Source organism: Petromyzon marinus, chromosome 75 (assembly GCF_048934315.1).
Source record: "Petromyzon marinus isolate PM22_M1 ecotype Great Lakes invasive population chromosome 75, UKy_Petmar_22M1.pri1.0, whole genome shotgun sequence".
Lineage (NCBI taxonomy): Eukaryota > Metazoa > Chordata > Hyperoartia > Petromyzontiformes > Petromyzontidae > Petromyzon > Petromyzon marinus.
In genome coordinates, this window is record NC_133741.1 from 2,659,051 (window position 1) to 2,679,297 (window position 20,247).

The 20,247-nt window shown below is 47.4% G+C and overlaps 1 protein-coding gene across 5 annotated transcripts; it reads left to right on the forward strand.

The window, feature by feature from the left end:
* Positions 1-3,960: 3,960 nt before the first annotated feature.
* On the forward strand, positions 3,961-19,772 carry TTC33 (tetratricopeptide repeat domain 33). 5 transcript variants are annotated; one of them, XR_012930822.1, is made up of 6 exons: positions 3,961-4,229; positions 8,808-8,958; positions 10,964-11,071; positions 14,021-14,102; positions 15,511-15,642; positions 19,157-19,772. XR_012930822.1 is itself a non-coding variant. In XM_032979646.2 (6 exons), the coding sequence occupies exons 2-6, from the start codon at positions 8,816-8,818 to the stop codon at positions 19,304-19,306; spliced, it is 615 nt and encodes a 204-aa protein (XP_032835537.2). In that variant the 5' UTR covers positions 3,961-4,213; positions 8,808-8,815; the 3' UTR covers positions 19,307-19,772. The 5 variants fall into 5 exon arrangements, 4 of the variants coding, with proteins under 4 accessions (XP_032835537.2, XP_032835539.2, XP_075912380.1 ...); XM_032979646.2 differs by having other exon boundaries at positions 3,961-4,213; XM_032979648.2 differs by having other exon boundaries at positions 3,961-4,156.
* The last annotated feature ends 475 nt before the right edge of the window (positions 19,773-20,247 follow it).

The window sequence follows — 20,247 nt, forward strand, 5'->3', positions numbered from 1 at the left end:
GCCACACAACAATAAGTCGTTATATATCACAATGCCATATGGCGAAAAATGGCGGTTTTCTTCCCTCAACGCCAGCACCACGGACAGCGAATGAGCCCCGTTCAGACGGACGAGTCAATCCATGCTCGGAACGGAGGAGGTAGGAGAGAAACAGCCACAATGCGCTGTTATACTCCATGTTAAAAACCATACCATTAACCGTGGAGTGAGAGGTATTAAGAGGTAATGCCAGTGAAAGAGCTGCGGTCTGCCGGTCACCGTAAAATACAATTAATTAAGAACCGAAATGGTTTAAAACATCTTTCCAATGGTTACTAAGCCAGAATCCATCTTCTCGGTTGAAATTGTCTCTGTGCTTGTATATGTAGATGGCCTCATGAACGAACCTCTCATGGTAGCCGGTTGGCTTGCAAAGAACCTCCGTCTAGGAGAAGTCGATGTCATGTGAATCCACTGAATTATAACAGTGATCTGCCACGGCAGAAGAGTTCGTCCTACTGTGTTTCAAGTCTGCTTTATGTTCGCGGATGCGGTCTGAGATATGTCGTTTGGTTTCTCCAATGTAGTTGCTACCACAGAAGCACTTTAGTTTGTAAACGCCTGGGTACTGTATGTCTGGAACAGCATCTTTTACAGATGGAACCTGATCACGGATTTTATGTACTGTGTTGAATCGGATCTGGATCTTGTGTTTATTCAGGATTTTGGAGATCTTTTTAGTGACCCCTGCAATGTAGGGTAAGGTGATGGTTTTGAGTGGCTCCTCAAGAGGATCCTTCTTCATGACTGGAGTGATGGCTTTGCGGATTGTGTAGTCGGAGTAACCATTAGCCCTGAGAGCCTGGTGTACGTGCTTGAGTTCACTGGCAATATGTTCCTGGTCAGAAATGCATTGGGCTCTATGGTATAGAGTCTTGATGAGGGAGTTCTTCTGGGATGGATGGTGGTGGGAATCAGGTTTCAAGTAAGCATCTGTATGGGTAGCTTTTCTGTATACAGAGTGGCTCATTGAACCATCAGGTCTCCTTTTAATTAAAACATCCAAAAAGGGTAGCTTGCCATCTTTTTCGACTTCCATGGTAAATCTGATGGCTGAGTGTATGGAATTGATGTGGTCGAGAAATTGGTCTAGAGCAAGCTGGCCATGTGGCCAGATGACAAAAGTGTCATCCACGTACCTCTTCCATAAGGTCGGGCGTAGAGTGGCAGTCTGGATGGCGTCAGTTTAAAAATTTTCCATGAAAACGTTGGCTACAACCGGAGACAGGGGGGAGCCCATTGGGGTGCCCTCAGTCTGTTTGTAGAAAGTTCCATTCCAGGTGAAGTATGTGTTGGTTAAGCAATGTCTCACCAGGGGGGTACATCAGTATGCAGTCCTTGATGAACCAAGTCTTCAATGATTGCGATGGTGTCAGGTACCGGAACTTTGGTGAATAAGGACACCCCATTAAAACTGACAAGCAGGTCGTCTGGGGACAGGGAAATACCTTTGATTGTTGATACCAGGTGAATAGAATTTAGTATCGCAGAGGTGGTTTTGCCAGTGAAAGGTCGCAGTATATCAGCCAGAAAACGTGCCAGTTTGTAGGTGGGGGAGTTGAAGACTTGGTTCATCAAGGACTGCATACTGATATACCCCCTCTGGTGAGACATTGCTTAACCAACACATACTTCACCTGGAATGGAACTTTCTGCAAACAGACTGAGGGCACCCCAATGGGCTCCCCCCTGTATCCGGTTGTAGCCAACGTATTCATGGAACAATTTGAAACTGACGCCATCCAGACTGCCACTCCACACAACCTTAAGATCATTCAACAGACTCCGGGACAAGAAGGCTCAACTAATCGAGTCTCTCACCTTTCTGAAGAGATGCCGCGACTCTAAGGTAATACCAACCGCATTTAATACCAACCGCATTTAATGTCCGTTTTAAATGAGGAAAGAGATGGCAGAATGGAGATGCCAAGACACGAAACTGGGTGGTTCGAAAACTTACTTTGGGGCAGCAGCTGCGTTAAATGCTTTTGATTCAAATCGTGTGCGAAATGTGGGAACTGTTAATAGGCAGACTAACACAGACACCTTAGACTGGCACATAGACCCACAGACTCACACAGAAACCCACAAACTCACACAGAGAGCCACAGACTCACACAGACAGCCATAAACACACATATAACCACAGACTCGCACAGAGAACCACAGACTCACACAGAGAGCCAAAGACTCACACAGACACACACAGACTCTCATAGAGACCCACAAACTTACACAGAAACCCACACTCAGAGAAAACCATAGACTCACACAATCCGCGATGCGCATCGCAGATTTACAAAACTGGTCACCAGAACACGTGTAATGGTTACTTCTTATCAGGCCGCCATAGTGTTGATAAGTGCACATTCTCCAAATCGTATTAAATATTTTTTGTTAAAAAAATATTGTTACTTGTTATCACTGTTACATTGCTATGTAGCTCTTTTCCAGAAGCGACCTGGCTAACACAAATGATAGCTCAACAAAGTGGCCTATCATCACGTGGAAATGTATAGCAGCCAAATAGTCTTAACGAGTGACGTTGATTATGTGGAGGGTAAAAACCGGAGTTCATGGACAAAAATCCACGCGATCACGGGAAGACATGCAAACTCCAAATATACATCATGCGTCAGTATTCAAACCCACGACCTCCTGTATACCACATACCTGTCAACCCCTACGGTTTAGGGGCCGTCCATAAATGACGTCACGCACCTAGTGGGGGGGGTCAGACATTTGTGACGATGTGTGACGAGGGGGGGGGGTTGAGAAATGTGACGTCACATCAAAATGCACAACTTTAAATAAATATAGGCAACACGTTCTACTTAATTAAATAGACGTTTCAATAAATGCTTTCTCCTACAACATCAGAGTGCAGCGACATTAAATACGCACTACAATGGCAATAGTCTAAAGCGATTTTTAAGCATGTTTTTTTGGGGGGGGAGGGGCAGAGCTTTGTGACGTCATATTTGAGGGGGGGTCTGACTTTTTGTGACGCTGTGTGACGATGAGGGGGGGGGGTCAAAAATTGTCCAAAATCGCGTGACGTCATTTATGGACGGCCCCCTACCCGTATTCTTGTACAGGGATATTTAGTTTTCAGCTCCATACGGCGTACAGCCGTTTCAATACGGGCAACCATTTTTTTGTCTTTGTTTGTGTTTCTCCCTTGTGATGGGACTTTGTAGGAAGAACGTGGAGATTTACAAGGGGCACGGGGTGACCAAATTTATTTATTTATTTATGTAGTTTATTGTTACAAATTCGGTCGCAGTCCCTATGATCACTGTTACATTGCATTTATGGCTTTCATTTTGGTGATTTCGAAAACGTTTTTTTTTGTTTTGGCCATGTTTTTGTTTATTGTAGTACGGAGTTAGACTGATGGCCTTAATCTTAGTTGTCTTGTGGTTGTTGTTGTTTGACTTGCATCCCACTGGGATTTTTGCACACAGCGTTGGTGTACGGTGCTATTTCAGGAATATCTTGATGGTTTTTTTCCATGAATTTTCTGTTTGCACAGTCACACAAAGTCACTTTAAGATGTTTTTCTTGTTCATGTTGTTTTTGTTTGTTGCGGTTGCACCCGATTCAAGAGCCGAATGGCTCACAGGGCTATACCAAAATAAATTAAACTGTGGAACTATGAACCAATAAGGTCTGAACTGGTCTGCAATAATGTAGGGCACTGATAAGGGGTTGACAAGGTATGCAAACAGGCGAGGTAGTTAACGTCTCGCCACCGCGTCCTATTAACACAGAGCACGCGCTGATGGTTGTTTACCTCATTTGCATAATGACCACGATCCGCCCACGTGACCTCGCTGGCCCCTCCCCGGCGGTGCACGTCACGTGACTCCCCCATACAATGCGCGAGGGGGGGTAGGTAGGGCGTACAGTGAGGTACAGTGAGGAGCGCGCGTGCGCGCGAGACTTTCCCTTCGCTGTAGTTCTACTGTACATGTACAGTACACGTACTGTACACGTACTGTACATGCCCGTACTGTACCCGGCGAGCATCCCAAACCGGTCGTGGGCCTCACCTGGGTGGACTCGGCGTTAAATGAGTGCGCGGTGCGCGGTGCGCATTGGACTTCGTCGATCGGTGCGGGCCGCCCCCATTGGGCCCCTACGGGGACCCTTGGCTTTGTGGGGAGCGGTGGTGAGTGGGTGGGTTGGTGAGTGTGTGTGTGGGTGTGTGGGTGAGTGAGTGTGGGTGTGTGTTGGTGTGTGTGTGGCTTTGTCTGTGGGGAGCGGTGGTGACTGTGTGGGTTGGTATGTGGGTGAGTGTCTGTGTGGGTGAGTGTGGGTGAGTGTGTGTGTGTGAGTGTGGGTGTGTGTGGGTGTGTGAGTGTGTGGGTGTGTGTTGGTGTGTGTGTGGCTTTGTCTGTGGGGAGCGGTGGTGACTGTGTGGGTGTGTGTTGGTGTGTGTGGGTGTGTGTGAGTGGGTGTGTGTGGGTGTGTGTGGGTTGGTGAGTGTGTGTTGGTGTGTGGGTGAGTGTGTGGGTGTGTGTGGGTGTGTGTGTGGCTTTGTGGGGAGCGGTGGTGACTGTGTGGGTGTGAGTGTGTGTGGGTTGGTGAGTGTGTGTTGGTGTGTGTGGGTGAGTGTGTGTGTGGGTTGGTGTGTGGGTGTGTGTGTGTTGGTGAGTGTGTGTGGGTGTGTGTGTGTGGCTTTGTCTGTGGGGAGCGGTGGTGAGTGTGTGGGTGTGTGGGTGAGTGTTGGTGTGTGTGTGTTGGTGTGTGGGTGAGTGTGTGTTGGTGAGTGTGTGTGGGTGTGTGGCTTTGTCTGGGGGAGCGGTGGTGAGTGTGTTGGTGTGTGGGTGAGTGTTGGTGTGTTGGTGTGTGGGTGAGTGTGTGTTGGTGAGTGTGTGTGGGTGTGTGGCTTTGTCTGTGGGGAGCGGTGGTGAGTGGGTTGGTGTATGGGTTGGTGTGTGTTGGTGTGTGTGTGTGTGGCTTTGTCTGTGGGGAGCGGTGGTGAGTGGGTTGGTGTGTGTGTGGGTGAGTGTGTGTTGGTGTGTGGTTGTGTGTGTGAGTGAGTGTGTGGGTGTGTGTGTGGCTTTGTCTGTGGGGAGCTGTGGGGTGTGGGTTGGTGTGTGAGTGTGTGTGTGTTGGTGTGTGTGTGGGTGAGTGTGTGTGTGGGTGAGTGTGTGGGTGTGGGTTGGTGAATGAGTGTGTTGGTGTGTGTGTGAGTTGGTGTGTGAGTGTGTGTTGGTGTGTGTGTGGCTTTGTCTGTGGGGAGCGGTGGTGAGTGGGTTGGTGTGTGGGTTGGTGTGTGTGTGTGGGTGTGTTATGTATGCTGATGATTTGGTAATAGCTGCTCAGTCAAAGGAGGAGTTGGAGACGCTGCTGCTGAGACTGGAGCGTGCCACTAAGAGGTGGGGCCTTACCATCAGCCCCACCAAAACTAAGCACCTGCCTGGGTATTTTGTACCATCGGACACTCCACCCCCACAACTCCCAATCGGTGATGGGGCAGTTGTGGAGAGAGTGGAGAGTTTCCCATACCTGGGCAGTGTGCTTATGACTGGCTCCAGTTTAACAGCAGAGGTCTCACTCCGAATCAGTCGAGCGGCAATATCTTTTCATCGGTTGCGTAACGCTGTGTGGAAGCTACCTGGTCTGTCGCTCCGCACTAAGCTTCAGGTCTTCTTGGCCACGGTCATTCCCTCCCTTCTCTATGCTTGCGAAACGTGGACCCCCCTAATGGAACATCTTCGCCGGTTAGAAACATTTAGGCTGGCCTGCCTACGATCCATCCTGGGTTTAACCAGACTGGATTGTATGAGGAGCTCACAAATCCTTGAAAGATCTGGGCAAGGTCCCATCGGTGAGCTCCTCCGGCGGGCAAGGCTGCGATGGCTGGGTCATGTAGCCCGCATGCCCAGCCACCGCATGCCGAAACAGCTTTTGTTCGGGCGGATTGAGGGGGCTAAGCGGGCGCGGCACGGGCTAGAGAAGAGGTGGAGTGATGTGGTACAGGAGGACGTGGAGCTGAGTGGACTTGCCGATGACTGGTACCAGCGGTGTCAAGATCGGCCTCTGTGGAGGAGGCTCGTGAAGGACGCTATTGGGCAGTTGGAGGTAGTCGCCCTCCAACAACAACAGAGGGCGGAGGAGCGACACTCACAACAACGAGCGGAGCACCGGGTGGCTGAAGCACAGCAGGTTGGCACAGTAGGGGGCACAGGTGGTGCACCAGCCACTCATCTCAGTCATCTCAGTCAGTCGACCCGTGGCACCTGGGTCTGCCCCGTGACCTCCTGCCAGCGGGCGTTCGACACTTCACGTGGCCTCAGGGTGCACATAGCCTGGCACAAGCGTCGTGGTGACGCCACCGCCACTTAGTGGCGAACGGCGGTTGTTGTTGTTGTGGTGTGTGTGAGTGTGTGTGGGTGTGTGTGTGGGTTGGTGAGTGTGTGGGTGTGTGTGTGGCTTTGTCTGTGGGGAGCGGTGGTGAGTGTGTGGGTGTGTGAGTGGGTGAGTGTGTGTTGGTGTGTGTGTGGGTGAGTGTGTGTGAGTGTGTGAGTGGGTTGGTGAGTGTGTGTGTGTGAGTGTGTGTTGGTGAGTGAGTGTGTGTGGGTTGGTGTGTGTGGGTTGGTGTGTGTGTGGGTTGGTGTGTGTGTGGGTGGGTTGGTGTGTGAGTGGGTGTGGGTTGGTGAGTGTGGGTATGGGTTGGTGTGTGTGTGAGTGAGTGTGTGGGTGAGTGTGTGTGTGGGTTGGTGTGTGAGTGTGTGGGTGTGTGTGTGTGTGGATTGGTGTGTGGGTGAGTGTCTGTGTGTGGGTTGGTGTGTGTGTGTGTGTGGGTGAGTGGGTGAGTGTGTGGGTTGGTGTGTGTGGGTTGGTGTGAGTGTGTGGGTGAGTGTGTGGGTTGGTGGTGTGTGTTTGGTGTGTGTGTGTGGCTTTGTCTGTGGGGAGCGGTGGTGTGTGGGTGTGTGTGTGGGTGAGTGTGTGAGTGTGTGTGGGTTGGTGTGTGGGTGAGTGTGTGGGTGAGTGTGTGTGGGTTGATGTGTGTGGGTTGGTGTGTGTGGGTGAGTGTGTGGGTTGTGTGTGTGGGTTGGTGTGTGTGTGTTGGTGTGTGTGTGGGTTGGTGTGTGTGTGGGTGAGTGTGTGTTGGTGAGTGTGTGTGGGTGAGTGTGTGGGTTTGTGTGTGTGTGGGTTGGTGTGTGGGTGAGTGTGTGGGTTGTGTGTGTGGGTTGGTGTGTGTGTTGGTGTGTGTGTGGGTTGGTGTGTGTGTGGGTGAGTGTGTGTGGGTGAGTGTGTGGGTTTGTGTGTTTGTGGGTTGGTGTGTGGGTGAGTGTGTGGGTTGTGTGTGTGGGTTGTGTGTGTGGGTGAGTGTGTGTGGGGGTGAGTGTGTGTGGGTGAGTGTGTGGGTTGGTGTGTGTGTGTGGGTTGGTGTGTGTGTTGGTGAGTGTGTGTGTGGGTGTGTGGGTGAGTGTGTGGGTGAGTGTGTGTGTGGGTATGTGGGTGAGTGTGTGTGTTGGTGTGAGTGTGTGTGTTGGTGTGAGTGTGTGTGTTGGTGTGTGTGTGTGGGTTGGTGTGTGGGTGAGTGTGTGTGTGTGGGTTGGTGTGTGTGTGGGTTGGTGTGTGTGTGTATTGGTGTGTGGGTGAGTGTGTGTGTGGGTTGGAGTATGGGTGAGTGTCTGTGTGGGTTGGTTGGTGTGTGGGTGAGTGTGTGGGTTGGTGAGTGTGTGTGGGTGAGTGTGTGTGTGAGTTGGTGTGTGCATGTGAGTGTGTAGGTTGGTGTGTGTGTGGGTTGGTGTGTGTGTGGGTGAGTGTGTGGGTTGGTGTGTGTGTGGGTTGGTGTGTGTGTGGGTGAGTTGGTGTGTGTGTGGGTTGGTGTGTGGGTTGGTGTGTGTGCATGCGAGGAGTGTGGGTTGGTGTATGTGCATGCGAGGAGTGTGGGTTGGTGTATGTGCATGCGAGGAGTGTGTGGGTTGGTGTGTGTGCATGCGAGGAGTGTGGGTTGGTGTATGTGCATGCGGGGAGTGTGTTGCGTGGAGCGGTGATTCCCGCTCACGGCCAACACCATTGACGATTATCTGAACCGGTCCTGGGTCTCCCCTGGGTCGACTCGGCCTCAAACGAGTTAGCTTGTGCGGTGCGTAGTAGAACAGATTTTCCTAACTTAGATTTACCAAGGCACTTTACAGCAATTATTAAAAAAAGTACATAGCATGATAATAATTTGAAATAAAGAGTTGGGTTATTGTACGTGGTGTAATTTTGATGCAGACAGGCAAGATGGATTGATAAAGAGGGGTTGGGATAGGCCTGGTCGTATTTTGGGGAGGGGGCGACAGAAAGCTGGGGGGCCACTGTCTTAATGGGTGCTCGCTAACAGCACTCTCCTCAACAGTCTTTGTATGTTGTGGAAAATGCTGTTAGCGAGCAGCACCAATGAAGGCCGGCACGGCGCACGAAGGTGGCCAGCACCACGCCCGGCCGCCTTTGTCTCCCTCTTGGCAACCAGGTACTCATTTGTGGCTGAGTGGACCGAGGGGTTGCACAGGGCCGGTTGTTCAGAGTAAAATGTCAGTGGCGGGAATCGAACTCGGGTCGCCAGGTTCGTAGCGGATTGTAGGCTATCCCCCAGTTTTGCGTGGAATTCCTCCGGGTTTTCAAAATGACTCAATTGTGATTTGAGAAAAAGTGAGCCTTGAGACTAAGGCTTTCTGGAGGGTTGGCAAACGATTTAAAAAAAATAAACAACAATAATTAACGTCATTGCTGAATTCCATGCTATTGTTGATGTATAGGGGAGGCGATGACGTCGTTTGGCTGGGTGAAGAGGTCTGGGTCCGTGTTGAAGCCTCGAGTCTCCCTGGGTGAGGACGATGATGATGACGACAGTGGTGGTGGTGAGGTGACGCTCCCGATAGACAAGAAGAGAAAACACAGCCAAGATGGGTGAGAGGTGGTGATGGCGGTGATGGTTGGGGGTGATGGTAATGTTGGTGCTGATTATGATGGTGATGATGACAATGCTGGTGGTGGTGATGTTGGTGGTGATGATAGTGATGTTGGTGGGAATGATGGTGGTGGGTGGTGATGATGATGGGGGGTAATTATAGTGATGATGTTGGTGGGGGCTATGATGGTGATGGGGGTGATTATGGTGGTGGTTGTAATAGGGGGTGATGGGAGTGATGATGATGAAGGTGATTGCTATGGTGTTGATGGTGGGTGTGATGATGATGGTGGTGGTAGGAGTGATAATAGTGATGATGGGAGTGATGATGGTGGTGGTGGTGATGATGTTGGTGGGGGTGATGACGCTGGTGATGGGGGTGATAATGGTGGGGGTGGGGGTGGTGGTGATGGCAACCCTCTAACATGAAGTTAATATAACCCGGGCAGTGGTGGTGGCTGCTATGCTTATGGCCTCTAATCAAGCACTGGAGGCATCAGTGAGGGTTGGTGGATCACACACGCTGTGAAACTCCCTGTGCATATCGAGGAGGAGCCATACTCTGGCTCGCCAGGAGAAGGCAGTAAAGCAAAGCGTGGACTTCACCTGTTCCATCTATATGGGATAAAGTTTTGCCCCCTCACATCCGAGGATTTGCTCGGGGTGCTCCGGTTTCCTCCTACGTGTATAACGCTCATTAATTGGCCGATAGAACCAAAGCTAGGGGACCACAGTGCTAGAGCAATTGTGATAGTGCAGGGTTGTCGCGCAAACAGAACATGCCAATTCGTCACTAGTACAGCACACCGGTGTGTTGGAGAGCCAAGCCACAACATTTACAATCTGAGTACGACGTTTCGCCAGTAATTACAGCTAGCTTCAGGCGACAGCCAGATTTGTGGAGAAGTCTAACTGTTTCGTTCCTTATATAGAGGCTTAGATGTGGTAACCACACTTCTGCGCTCTTGCTCAAAGTGGGGGGGGGGTGAATTAATGAGTCAACGTACATTATGCGAGCCCTTTGATCTTGTTGTTCCTGTCTATTGTGTGTATTGAAGTAGCCATACCAACAGTAATCCCTATTGAAGTATGGTGCCCTTCATAGGCATGCATTTAATTAATTTATTTGAGGATTCACTTCCACACAGCACTAAGGCGGTTGCTATCCGAACGGTTAAAATAATTTGTATTTCTTTCAATTTCGATAGATTCTCTAATTAGTCTTGGCCAGTAGTAGCTAGTTTTGCACAGAACTTCAACATTATCAAAATCAATTGAGTGTCCTTGTTGGCACGCGTGTGCTGCTGCTCCTGACAGTTGTATCAGCAGTGCTGCGTGGAAGCGAATGCCGTACTCAGATTGTAAATGTTGTGGCTTGGCTCTCCAACACACCGGTGTGCTGTACTAGTGACGAATTGGCACGTTCTCTTTACGTGACAACCCTTACTAGTTGGCTGTGTCGGGTGGTGGTGGGTTTTAATGACACATATATTTACGCGATCTAACCCAAAAAAAACTATTATGGATTAAAGCCTACGTGTTAAACTGTGATAGTCCAGGCTCCTCACTGCTTGGCTTCTGTCTTTCTGCTCGTCTGTAGTTCCTTGCGCCTCTGAGTTGTCCTTGAGAATGAGCAAATACTGTGTAGTGCGGTACACGTTTAAATTATTATTGATAATATTGTTGTGTAGAGGAGTGTTGTTGGTAATGTTGATGATAATTATGTGTTTTGATTTAAAGCTTTCGTGACTGCAGGGATTCATATTCTTGGTTCTTTCGGTAAAGTCACGTAGAAGGGAAACAATAAAATAATAAAAATATATAAATTATTTTATTGTTTCCCTTCTACGTGACTTTACCGAAAGAACCAAGAATATGATAATGATGTGTGTTATCCACGTTTTTGTTAACATTTCATGGATGGGAAGGGTAATGGAGATGGTGTGTGATAACGCTTTCTGATCATTTCGATTATGTAAATTTTATTGATGTTGCTGGGTATAGGAGTGGTGATGGTGGTGGTCTTGGCAGCGATGGTGATGATGGAACTTCAGTGACGTTGCGATGCTGCGAGCTCAGAGACGAAGGAGCGAGACTCGCTGAGTCAGGGAGGTGAGTCACGCAAGCCCCATACAGTGAGGGAAAAAAGTATTTTGTACGTTTCCCCACTGACAAAAAAATGATCAGTCTATAATTTTAATGGTAGGTTTATTTGAAAAGTGAGAGACAGGATAACAACAACAAAAATCCAGAAAAACGCATGTCAAAAATGTAAAAAAATTATTTGCATTTTAATGAGGGAAATAAGTATTTGACCCCCTCTCAATCAGAAAGATTTCTGGCTCCCAGGTGTCTTTTATACAGGTAACGAGCTAAGATTAGGAGCACACTCTTAAAGGGAGTGCTCCTAATCTCAGCTTGTTACCTGTATAAAATACACCTGTCCACAGAAGCAATTAATCAATCAGATTCCAAACTCTCCACCATGGCCAAGACCAAAAAGCTCTCCAAGGATGTCAGGGACAAGATTGTAGACCTACACAAGGCTGGAATGGGCTACAAGACCATTGCCAAGCAGCTTGGTGAGAAGGTGACAACAGTTGGTGCGATTATTCGCAAATGGAAGAAACACAAAAGAACTGTCAATCTCCCTCGGCCTGGGGCTGCACGCAAGATCTCGTCTCGTGGAGTTGCAATGATCATGAGAACCGTGAGGAATTAACCCAAAACTACATGGGAGGATCTTGTCAATGATCTCAAGGCAGCTGGGACCATAGTCACCAAGAAAACAATTGGTAACACACTACGCCGTGAAGGACTGAAATCCTAAAGCGACCGCAAGGTCCCCCTGCTCAAGAAAGCACATATACATGCCCGTCTGAAGTTAGCCAATGAACATATGAATGATTCAGAGGACAACTGGGTGAAAGTGTTGTGGTCAGATGAGACCAAAATGGAGCTCTTTGGCATCAACTCAACTCGCCGTGTTTGGAGGAGGAGGAATGCTGCCTATGACCCCAAGAACACCATCCCCACCGTCAAACATGGAAGTGGAAACATTATGCTTTGGGGATGTTTTTCTGCTAAGGGGACAGGACAACTTCACCGCATCAAAGGGACAATGGATGGGGCCATGTACCGTGAAATCTTGGGTGAGGACCTCCTTCCCTCAGCCAGGGCATTGAAAATGGGTCGTGGATGAGTATTCCAGCATGACAAAGACCCAAAACACATGGCCAAGGCAACAAAAGAGTGGCTCAAGAAGAAGCATAATAAGGTCCTGGAGTGGCCTAGCCAGTCTCCAGACCTAAATCCCATAGAAAATCTGTAGAGGGAGCTGAAGGTTCGAGTTTGCCAAACGTCAGCCTCGAAACCTTAATGACTTGGAGAAGATCTGCAAAGAGGAGTGGGACAAAATCCCTCCTGAGATGTGTGCAAACTACAAGAAACGTCTGGGTTTTGCCACCAAGTACTAAGTCATGTTTTGCAGAGGGGTCAAATATTTATTTCCCTCATTAAAATGCAAATCAATTTATAACATTTTTGACATGCGTTTTTCTGGATTTTTTTGTTTTTATTCTGTCTCTCGCTGTTCAAATAAACCTACCATTAAAATTATAGACTGATCATTTCTTTGTCAGTGGGCAAACGTACAAAATCAGCAGGGGATCAAATACTTTTTTACCTCACTGTATGTAGCAGTGTTGGTTTTGGGGTAAAGGCTGTGGGTTAGGGTTTGTGCCCACTCATTCACCCACTCACTCACCCACCCACTCACTCATCTACCCACTAACTCATCCACCCACTAACTCATCCACCCGCTCACTCATCCACCCACTCATACACTCACTCCTCCACTCACTCACTGCCTCAATCACTCATTCACTCATACAGTACATTCATCCACTCTCACACTCGCCCACTTACACACGTACACATCCACTCATTGACCCACTCACTTCATCCACCGACTAACTTACACAGTCACTCACTCATCCACCCATTCATGACTGATCCACTCAATCGTCAACCCTTTCACTCTTTCACTCATCGACCCACTCATTTCACTCATCCACACACTCATTCACCCACTCACTCACCCACCCACTCACCCACTCTCATCCATCCATTCATATACTTATTCACTCACTCATGAATCCTATCAGTGATCCACTCATCGACCCACTAACTCACCCAAACATCGACTCCGTCATTCGCCCACTCATTCACCCACTTATTCACTCATTCAGTTACCCATCCACCCCCACTCACTAACCAATCCACTCACTCACCAATGCACTCGTCCATTAACTCACCCACTCACCTACTCACTCACTCATTTAGCCACCCACTCAATCACCTAATCACTCATCCACCCACTCACTCATCTACCCACTTAATACACTCACTCATCCACTGACTAACTCACCCATCCACCCACTTACTCATTTATCTACCGACCCACTCACTAAATCACCCACTCACACAATAACTCAGCCACTCACTCAATCATCTACTCCTTCATTTACTAATTAGCCCACCAACCCACACACACACTCACTCACCTGCTCACTCACTCATCCACCCACCCACTTATACTCTCACTCACACTCACTCCTACACTCACCCATTCACTAAATAACTCATTCACCTACTCACTTAATCACCCACTCGCCCACCCCTTAACTCACCCACTCACTCACCTACTCATGTACTCATTCACCCACCACTCACTCACTCATCCACTCACTTAATACACTCACTCACTCACTCATCCACTCATTCACTTATTAACCCACATACCCCTTCACACAAACTCACTCACCTACTTATGCACTCATTCACCCACCACCCACTCAATCACCCACTCATTAACTGGTTAAAACCAGTTAAAACAGGTTCAAATTGATGTTATTTTGCGTTCAATTCTCTGCAATTAGTATTATCGTCATCATGGTGGTGGTGTATCCGCAGCTCGATGAAGCTCAATGTGACGAGTTCGATCTGAGTGTGTTCTCTAATCCTCGTGTTCCTCTGCCCCATGTGTCCTGTGGTACCCAGTCTGAGGGAGGCTTTACGATTGTGGGATATGGCCATCGCCATGACAACAAATGATGCCAAGATACATGAAATGAAAGCACAGGTGGGTGGGTGAGTAGGTGAATGATTGGTGGTTGTAAGTAACTAGTGAGGATGTGGGTGATTTGGCCAGTGAGTGAGTGTGTATGTGGGTGGCTGGATGTATGGATGGATGAGTTAATGAGTGATTGACTTGGTGGGCAATTGATTGGTGATTATAAGTAACTTTTGAGTATATGGGCCACTGAGTGTCAGTAGGTGTGTGAGTGGGTGGGTGAGTGAGTTAGTGGATGAATATTTGAGTTGCTGAGTAGGTGAATGATTGCTTATTGTAAGTAACTGATACATGGGTATATCAGTGCATGTGTTTATGAGTGATGGAGTGAGTGAGCATTTTTTTTCTTGCTGTGGTTGTCCCACCTGATGAAGATTTCTTGTGCTGCAATCGAAACGTTGTGATGTGTTTATTTATTTATTTTATATCTAACTACGTGAACTTTACTGAAAGAAGCAAAGAGTATGGATTCCTGCAGTCACGAAAACTTCAAATCAAGATTGAAGTGGCTTATCATGTGGAAATTTATAACAGCCAAATTATCTAAACGCATGTTTCTAAATGTGGGAGGAAACTCGGAGGACCTGGAGTAAAATCCACGCGACCATGGGGTGAGAGACACAAAATCTCCAAATATACAGCAGGCATCAGGGTCGGGATTAAACCCATGTACCTCCTGCATACCAGGCGAGGGCGTTAACATCTCGGGCCTTGGTGCTTATTGATTATAAGCAACTGGTGAGTTTGTGTGGATGAGGTGAGTGGGGGGTTGAGTAAGTGGATTTCTAAGAGGATGAGCGAGTGGGTGAGTAAATTTTATATTACTTGATTTGTTACACGGATGGTCCCATTTAGCCAGTTACATGGCTATTTTACAAGGGAGATCCGTGGTCTTGTGAGCACAGCAACAACAACACAAAATAACAATACAAAGAGTAGGCTAATGATTTTTGATTGTACGTAGCTGGTGAGTGAGTTTATTGGCCATTGGGTGAATTTGAGTAGGTGAGTGGATGAATGGCTGGGTGAGTGGGTGAGTGTATGATAACATGGGTGAGTGGGTATGTGGGAAAGTGGATATACGAGTTAGAGGGTGAGTGGACTATTGAGAAGGTGAGTGGGTGATTGAGTTAGTGAGTGTGGGTAAATGATGGAATGGGTAGGTGAGTGTGTGTGGAAATCAGTGTGTAATTGAGTGAATGCGTGAGTGAATGAATGAGTAAAGAACTGATTGATTTTAGAGTGTGGTGAGTGGGTGCATTCATGAATGATGGAGTATGTATGTTGAACTTCTCTCACACCGTATGTAGCCAATCATGTTAATCAGAGGTGAGTGAACATGGTAGGCAGCGAGTTGGTGAGTGCGAGTGACTGGTCAAGTCTGGTCAGGATGTTGAGTAACTGGTGAGTGTGGTAGGTTCTCATGGAGCTGGGGGAGTGGTTCCGGGCTGTGCAATCCGCTCACCGCTCCATCTCCATGTGTGCGTGCTGGGCCCCGGCCTGGCTCACCTTGGCCCGTGCCCAGCTCAACCTGGGGGAACCTGCCATGGTGAGACCCCTAACCCAGCGCTTTCCAAACAATTTTTCAATAGACCTCATTTTAACACGGGTAAAATTCATATGATCCCGACCATTATTTAAGAACACACGTCAATTTTCTCATTGATTTTGTTTGGAGTTTTGGTATTGTGGAACAATACATTTGAAAATATACGTTTTAATCAAGAAATTATGGAAGTGAGGGTTTGACGTACTCATCAGGGTCTGCTGAGACACGTGAGCTTCAGACATGCGACAGTTTCTGAAGTCTGGCAGTGTGGTTGCTATTGCATAGCTATAAAAACTAATCCATTGAACTATTTTTTATTTTACCAGGTAAGGTCCACTGAGCTATATAGCTATATTTCAGAAACGACCTGGCCACAAATGATAGCTCAACCAAGTGGCTTATCACTTGGAAATTTATAGTAGCCAAATTCTCTCAATGCATGTTTTCTAAATGTGGAGGGAAAAATCGGAGGAGCTGGAGAAAAATCCACACGACTATGGGGTGAACATGCAAACTCAAAATATGCAGGCGTCAGGATCCTGCACACCAGGCGAAGTAGTTAACATCTTTCCACCATCTGCTGTGACATCCAGAGTCAATCTGTAGCTTAGACTTGATGCAAACGAGTACACTGAATCTGGCTGCACACACACAGACACATGTACGCGTTTGCCAAGAACACCCATCGCTTTCACGGCACTCGTTAAGATTTCAGGATATTCGCAGTGAACCAGAATTCTGGAAGAGGAGTTTGGGAATGTGTTCCATACAAAAGCCGATGAGCTGTTTGATTTCAGCTGTGGGCAGATCCATTAATTGAAATTATCGTGAATTGAATATAGGAAATACAAGTTAAAGGCACACTGTTTTCTTCACTTTATTGGCTTTCTTCACATTCATTTTAGGGGCCATTGTTATTGATCTTATTTAACTTTTAAGTAAAAAAAGCACTTAAGTATTGAAGAGAGCTGTTTCCATAAGTAACGCACATAAAACGTTGAAAACTAGCAGCCAGTTGCTCTCAAAATGCTCATTAAAGGGTGTCGCTGATTGGCTGAGGTCTGCCAAGTTTGCTTAGGAGTGCTCCTATTGCTCTAAAATGGCAGGTCCACGTGATATTGTAAAACTTATCGTTGAATCGAAAATGCATCGTTAATAGAAACAATGGGACCCTATGGGAGGCAGATCATTAATCAAAATATTGTTAATCGATGGCATCGTGAAACGAGGGACTCGCTATTTGCTTTGCTGAGCACAGCAAATAGACGCAGAAGGCATGTTGGCTTTTCTTAGTTCTTCTCAAACACACTTGTGAAGCCATTCGCGAGAAGTGTCTCCTCGAATTTGCGAAGACTTGAAGTTACTTTTCTCGCTCGCCGAAGTCAGTGGACTGACGACTAGAGGCAGATTGTTTCAAACATCTCTCCGCTTTTAAGTTGCACACGCAGGCACGGAGACGTTTTTCACTCAGACGGAACAAACTGCAATTCCCACAATGCTCAAAGATGGACGTCTCTCTTCATCAATCAGAAAGCTGTATTATCTGAATCAAATCAATACGCAGGTTTCTGATTTGTTGGAGATGTTTTGGTGTTACCCCCACAGTTTTAATGTAAAAAAATGTCTAGGACGTCTCTCTATGCCTCCCTATTGCTTTATACAACCAAAACTTTAAATTCATGAGTGTGAGATTTGCGGGGTTGGGCTGCATTTCTTGCGACCCATCCTCTGAGATGACACCATTTGGTGGGGTCGAGACCCCAGGTTTTGAAAGCGCTGCCCGAATCCCCTTGCAACGTCACCACCACAGCCTCCACCGCTTGCTGAGGACCATCGACACACCCTGTGTAGTGGTTGTTGTTAGGGTGTGGAGTGATTGAGTACATTTTATTATAATTCGTACACATGACCATTGCTCTGAAAAAAGATCATGTAAAGTTAATCCGTGCAGAGTAAACTCCAGAATTATAGCGTACAAGGGAGATTATGTTCCTGGCCCCTTTAACATACAACTTTACACGAGGCTGATGCGTACATCTCCTTCGTGAATGGAACATTAAGACAAGTCGCGGTAGTGTGATTGTGGCCATGCAACCCAAATTTTGGAAGCATATAGTAAATTCATAGAGACCCACGGAGATACATAGAGACGCAGAAATACATTATAAAGACAAACCATAGTGTTCTTGTGGCCATGCAACCCGAACTATGACCCATATAGTAAACCACTATGGTCTGTGCTCCTTCAATGGAGGAGGAACAGCAAAACCATACGAACTCTCTCCTGAAGCCCACTCATAGCCAGCAGACCTCGGCATTGGCACTAAGTTCCTGAACATATTGCTGCCATTATACACGAGAGTAGAATATAATCAGTATTCTTAAATGCTTTGTTTTACGCAGGAAAGCCTCGCCGAGTCATACGAATATTGTAGGAGTGTGCTGGCAATTTTTTCGTATGTAGTGAGTGATACTTTTGGTGTATAATTCGAATTGAGTGATTGGGAGTAATTTTTCAATTTGGACTCTGACACCACAGCACACACAGTCGCCTACCACTCTTGCAAATGTCTTCACTGGAGCTGGCGAAAAATCATCCCAAGTTAGGAGCTCGCATCTGGCTTCAATTCCAAATGTCTCACATGGTGGAGCCTAAACAGACTGAGAGTGGGTTTCGGCAAATGCAACTCTCGTGAAATCATGGGGGGGCTTCTACACAACCGACCAATGTGCTTGTCAGGAGAAGCAAACCATGGATCAACTCCTGAGATGCCCTGTAGCACCACAGTGCACTCTTCAGTATTTGGCAGTGCCAACACCAGAAGCAGTGGCCTGTGCAGAACATTGGAAGAACACGACGAGAAAGACTGGATATATAATATCCACTTTGAAACTAAGCAGACGCCTCGTATTGTTACAGTTAACACACCCCTCAGCATTAACCAGGGCGGCCTGATGGATTCGACCTGCTGGGCGACGTCACCGGCACCTCATTTATTTAGTAATTTTGGTGGTTGCTGACGATGAGTACGCTGTGTTTGATGTAGTGGTTGTTGTTGTGGTTGTTCAGTTGTGGTTAGTGTTGATTGTGGCCATTACACCGATTGAAAGCTTTCTTGTCACATTGCTCTAGGAGTGTAGATTGTAAATAAGTCTGTGTGACTGTGTTACTGTGCGGGGAGTGGTGGCGCAGCGATTAGCACGTGCTACGAACCCAGCGACACGAGTTTGATTCCTGGACCTTCCCGAGGTCGACTCAGCCTTAAATGAGTACCTGGTGTGGTGCGTTAACATCGCCACTGGGGAGACAGTCAGTCGGGCGTGGTGCTGGCCACTCACCCCCTCGTGTGCCGTGGCGATCTTCATAGGTTCTACGCGTGAACAGCACTTGCTCCTACAGTCTGTGACGGCTGTACAGGGGATCTTTGTTTTTTTGTGACTGTGAATAAATGTGTTTGTGGGTAGTTTTAGTCGGAGTTGCAGTTGGTGCAGTAATTAGAAACTCTCCTCTCAGGCTGTGCGGAGTTTCTCTGTTGGTCTGCATCTGGAGCCCTGGGAGTCTGAGCCCATAATGGCCGAGTTGAGATGGGCTCAACAACTACAGGAACAACTGCAACAACAACCACCACATACACACCTACCACAATCACTACAGCCTCATTGACAAACACCACAGCAGCTACAACCACTACCGGCAACAACCACATCTGCATTCACAATAACAACAAGTGCATTGTCAACTACCACAACTGCAGCAGCTTGGGAAACTGCAGCTGCCAAGCTTCTTGCTCTATCTTTCTACATCCTGCCGAATTATATTTACAACGCTCGTGTGCCGCGTTCTCTCTCTTACCTCGTCCTTTAAGCAAATTCAGTTTTTTTATTAAAACCCGTGTTTCCCTTGACATTCCATTTGCAATTTGTAAAACAACACCATAAACACCGCCACCGCTGTAGAATATATGATTCATTAGGAGTACAAATTAGGTTTAAAGTTGTGCTATGTGGGACTTAAATTTAACAGTCTAGGGCTTTTGAAACCAATTAATGATTGATTTTTTATTCGGATCGCATGAGTAATATGTGTGTTGTACACCCTCCCTTACCTAACAGCCAATAAAGTTTTTTTTTATGAACAAATGTGCCAATTTATGACTGCTTAGACACACCACTGGTGTGTTGGAGAGCAATCCACAACACATTGTGGAAATGTGGATTGAAATTCTGTTCGAGGAGCTCTCAGGTCTTTGACCAATCTGGACCTGGACATAATCCGACCAGTGAGCTTTTCTTGCAGGTGCTGTTTGGGCGCCTTGGTCACACTCATTACACACACAGATGCTTGCCACAAATGAATCACAATACCTTGCTGATCTTGTCAAGGTGCATAAACCATCACGCAAACTCCAGTCATCCTTGCATCAGCTGTCGGCTAACCATCTAAAAAAGATGGTCACTCCATTGCATGCCTTCAGATGCGCTTCTGCGGTTGTCTGGAACGCTCTTTCGATATTAGGAATCCACTGGAGCTATGCACTTTTGAATCTAGATCGAAAACTCATTGTTCAAGAATTACATTGTGTTTAGTTAGCCTTCCCCCGCTCC

What these genes read in the sequence shown, in the direction of transcription:
- TTC33 (XM_032979646.2), top strand. Translation starts at nt 8,816, where the DNA reads ATGACGTCGTTTGGCTGGGTGAAGAGGTCTGGGTCCGTGTTGAAGCCT. An exon ending in AGAAAACACAGCCAAGATGG is followed by an intron (nt 8,959 to 10,963) that starts GTGAGAGGTGGT and finishes TGCTGGGTATAG; the next exon opens with GAGTGGTGATGGTGGTGGTC. An exon ending in AGACTCGCTGAGTCAGGGAG is followed by an intron (nt 11,072 to 14,020) that starts GTGAGTCACGCA and finishes TGTGGTACCCAG; the next exon opens with TCTGAGGGAGGCTTTACGAT.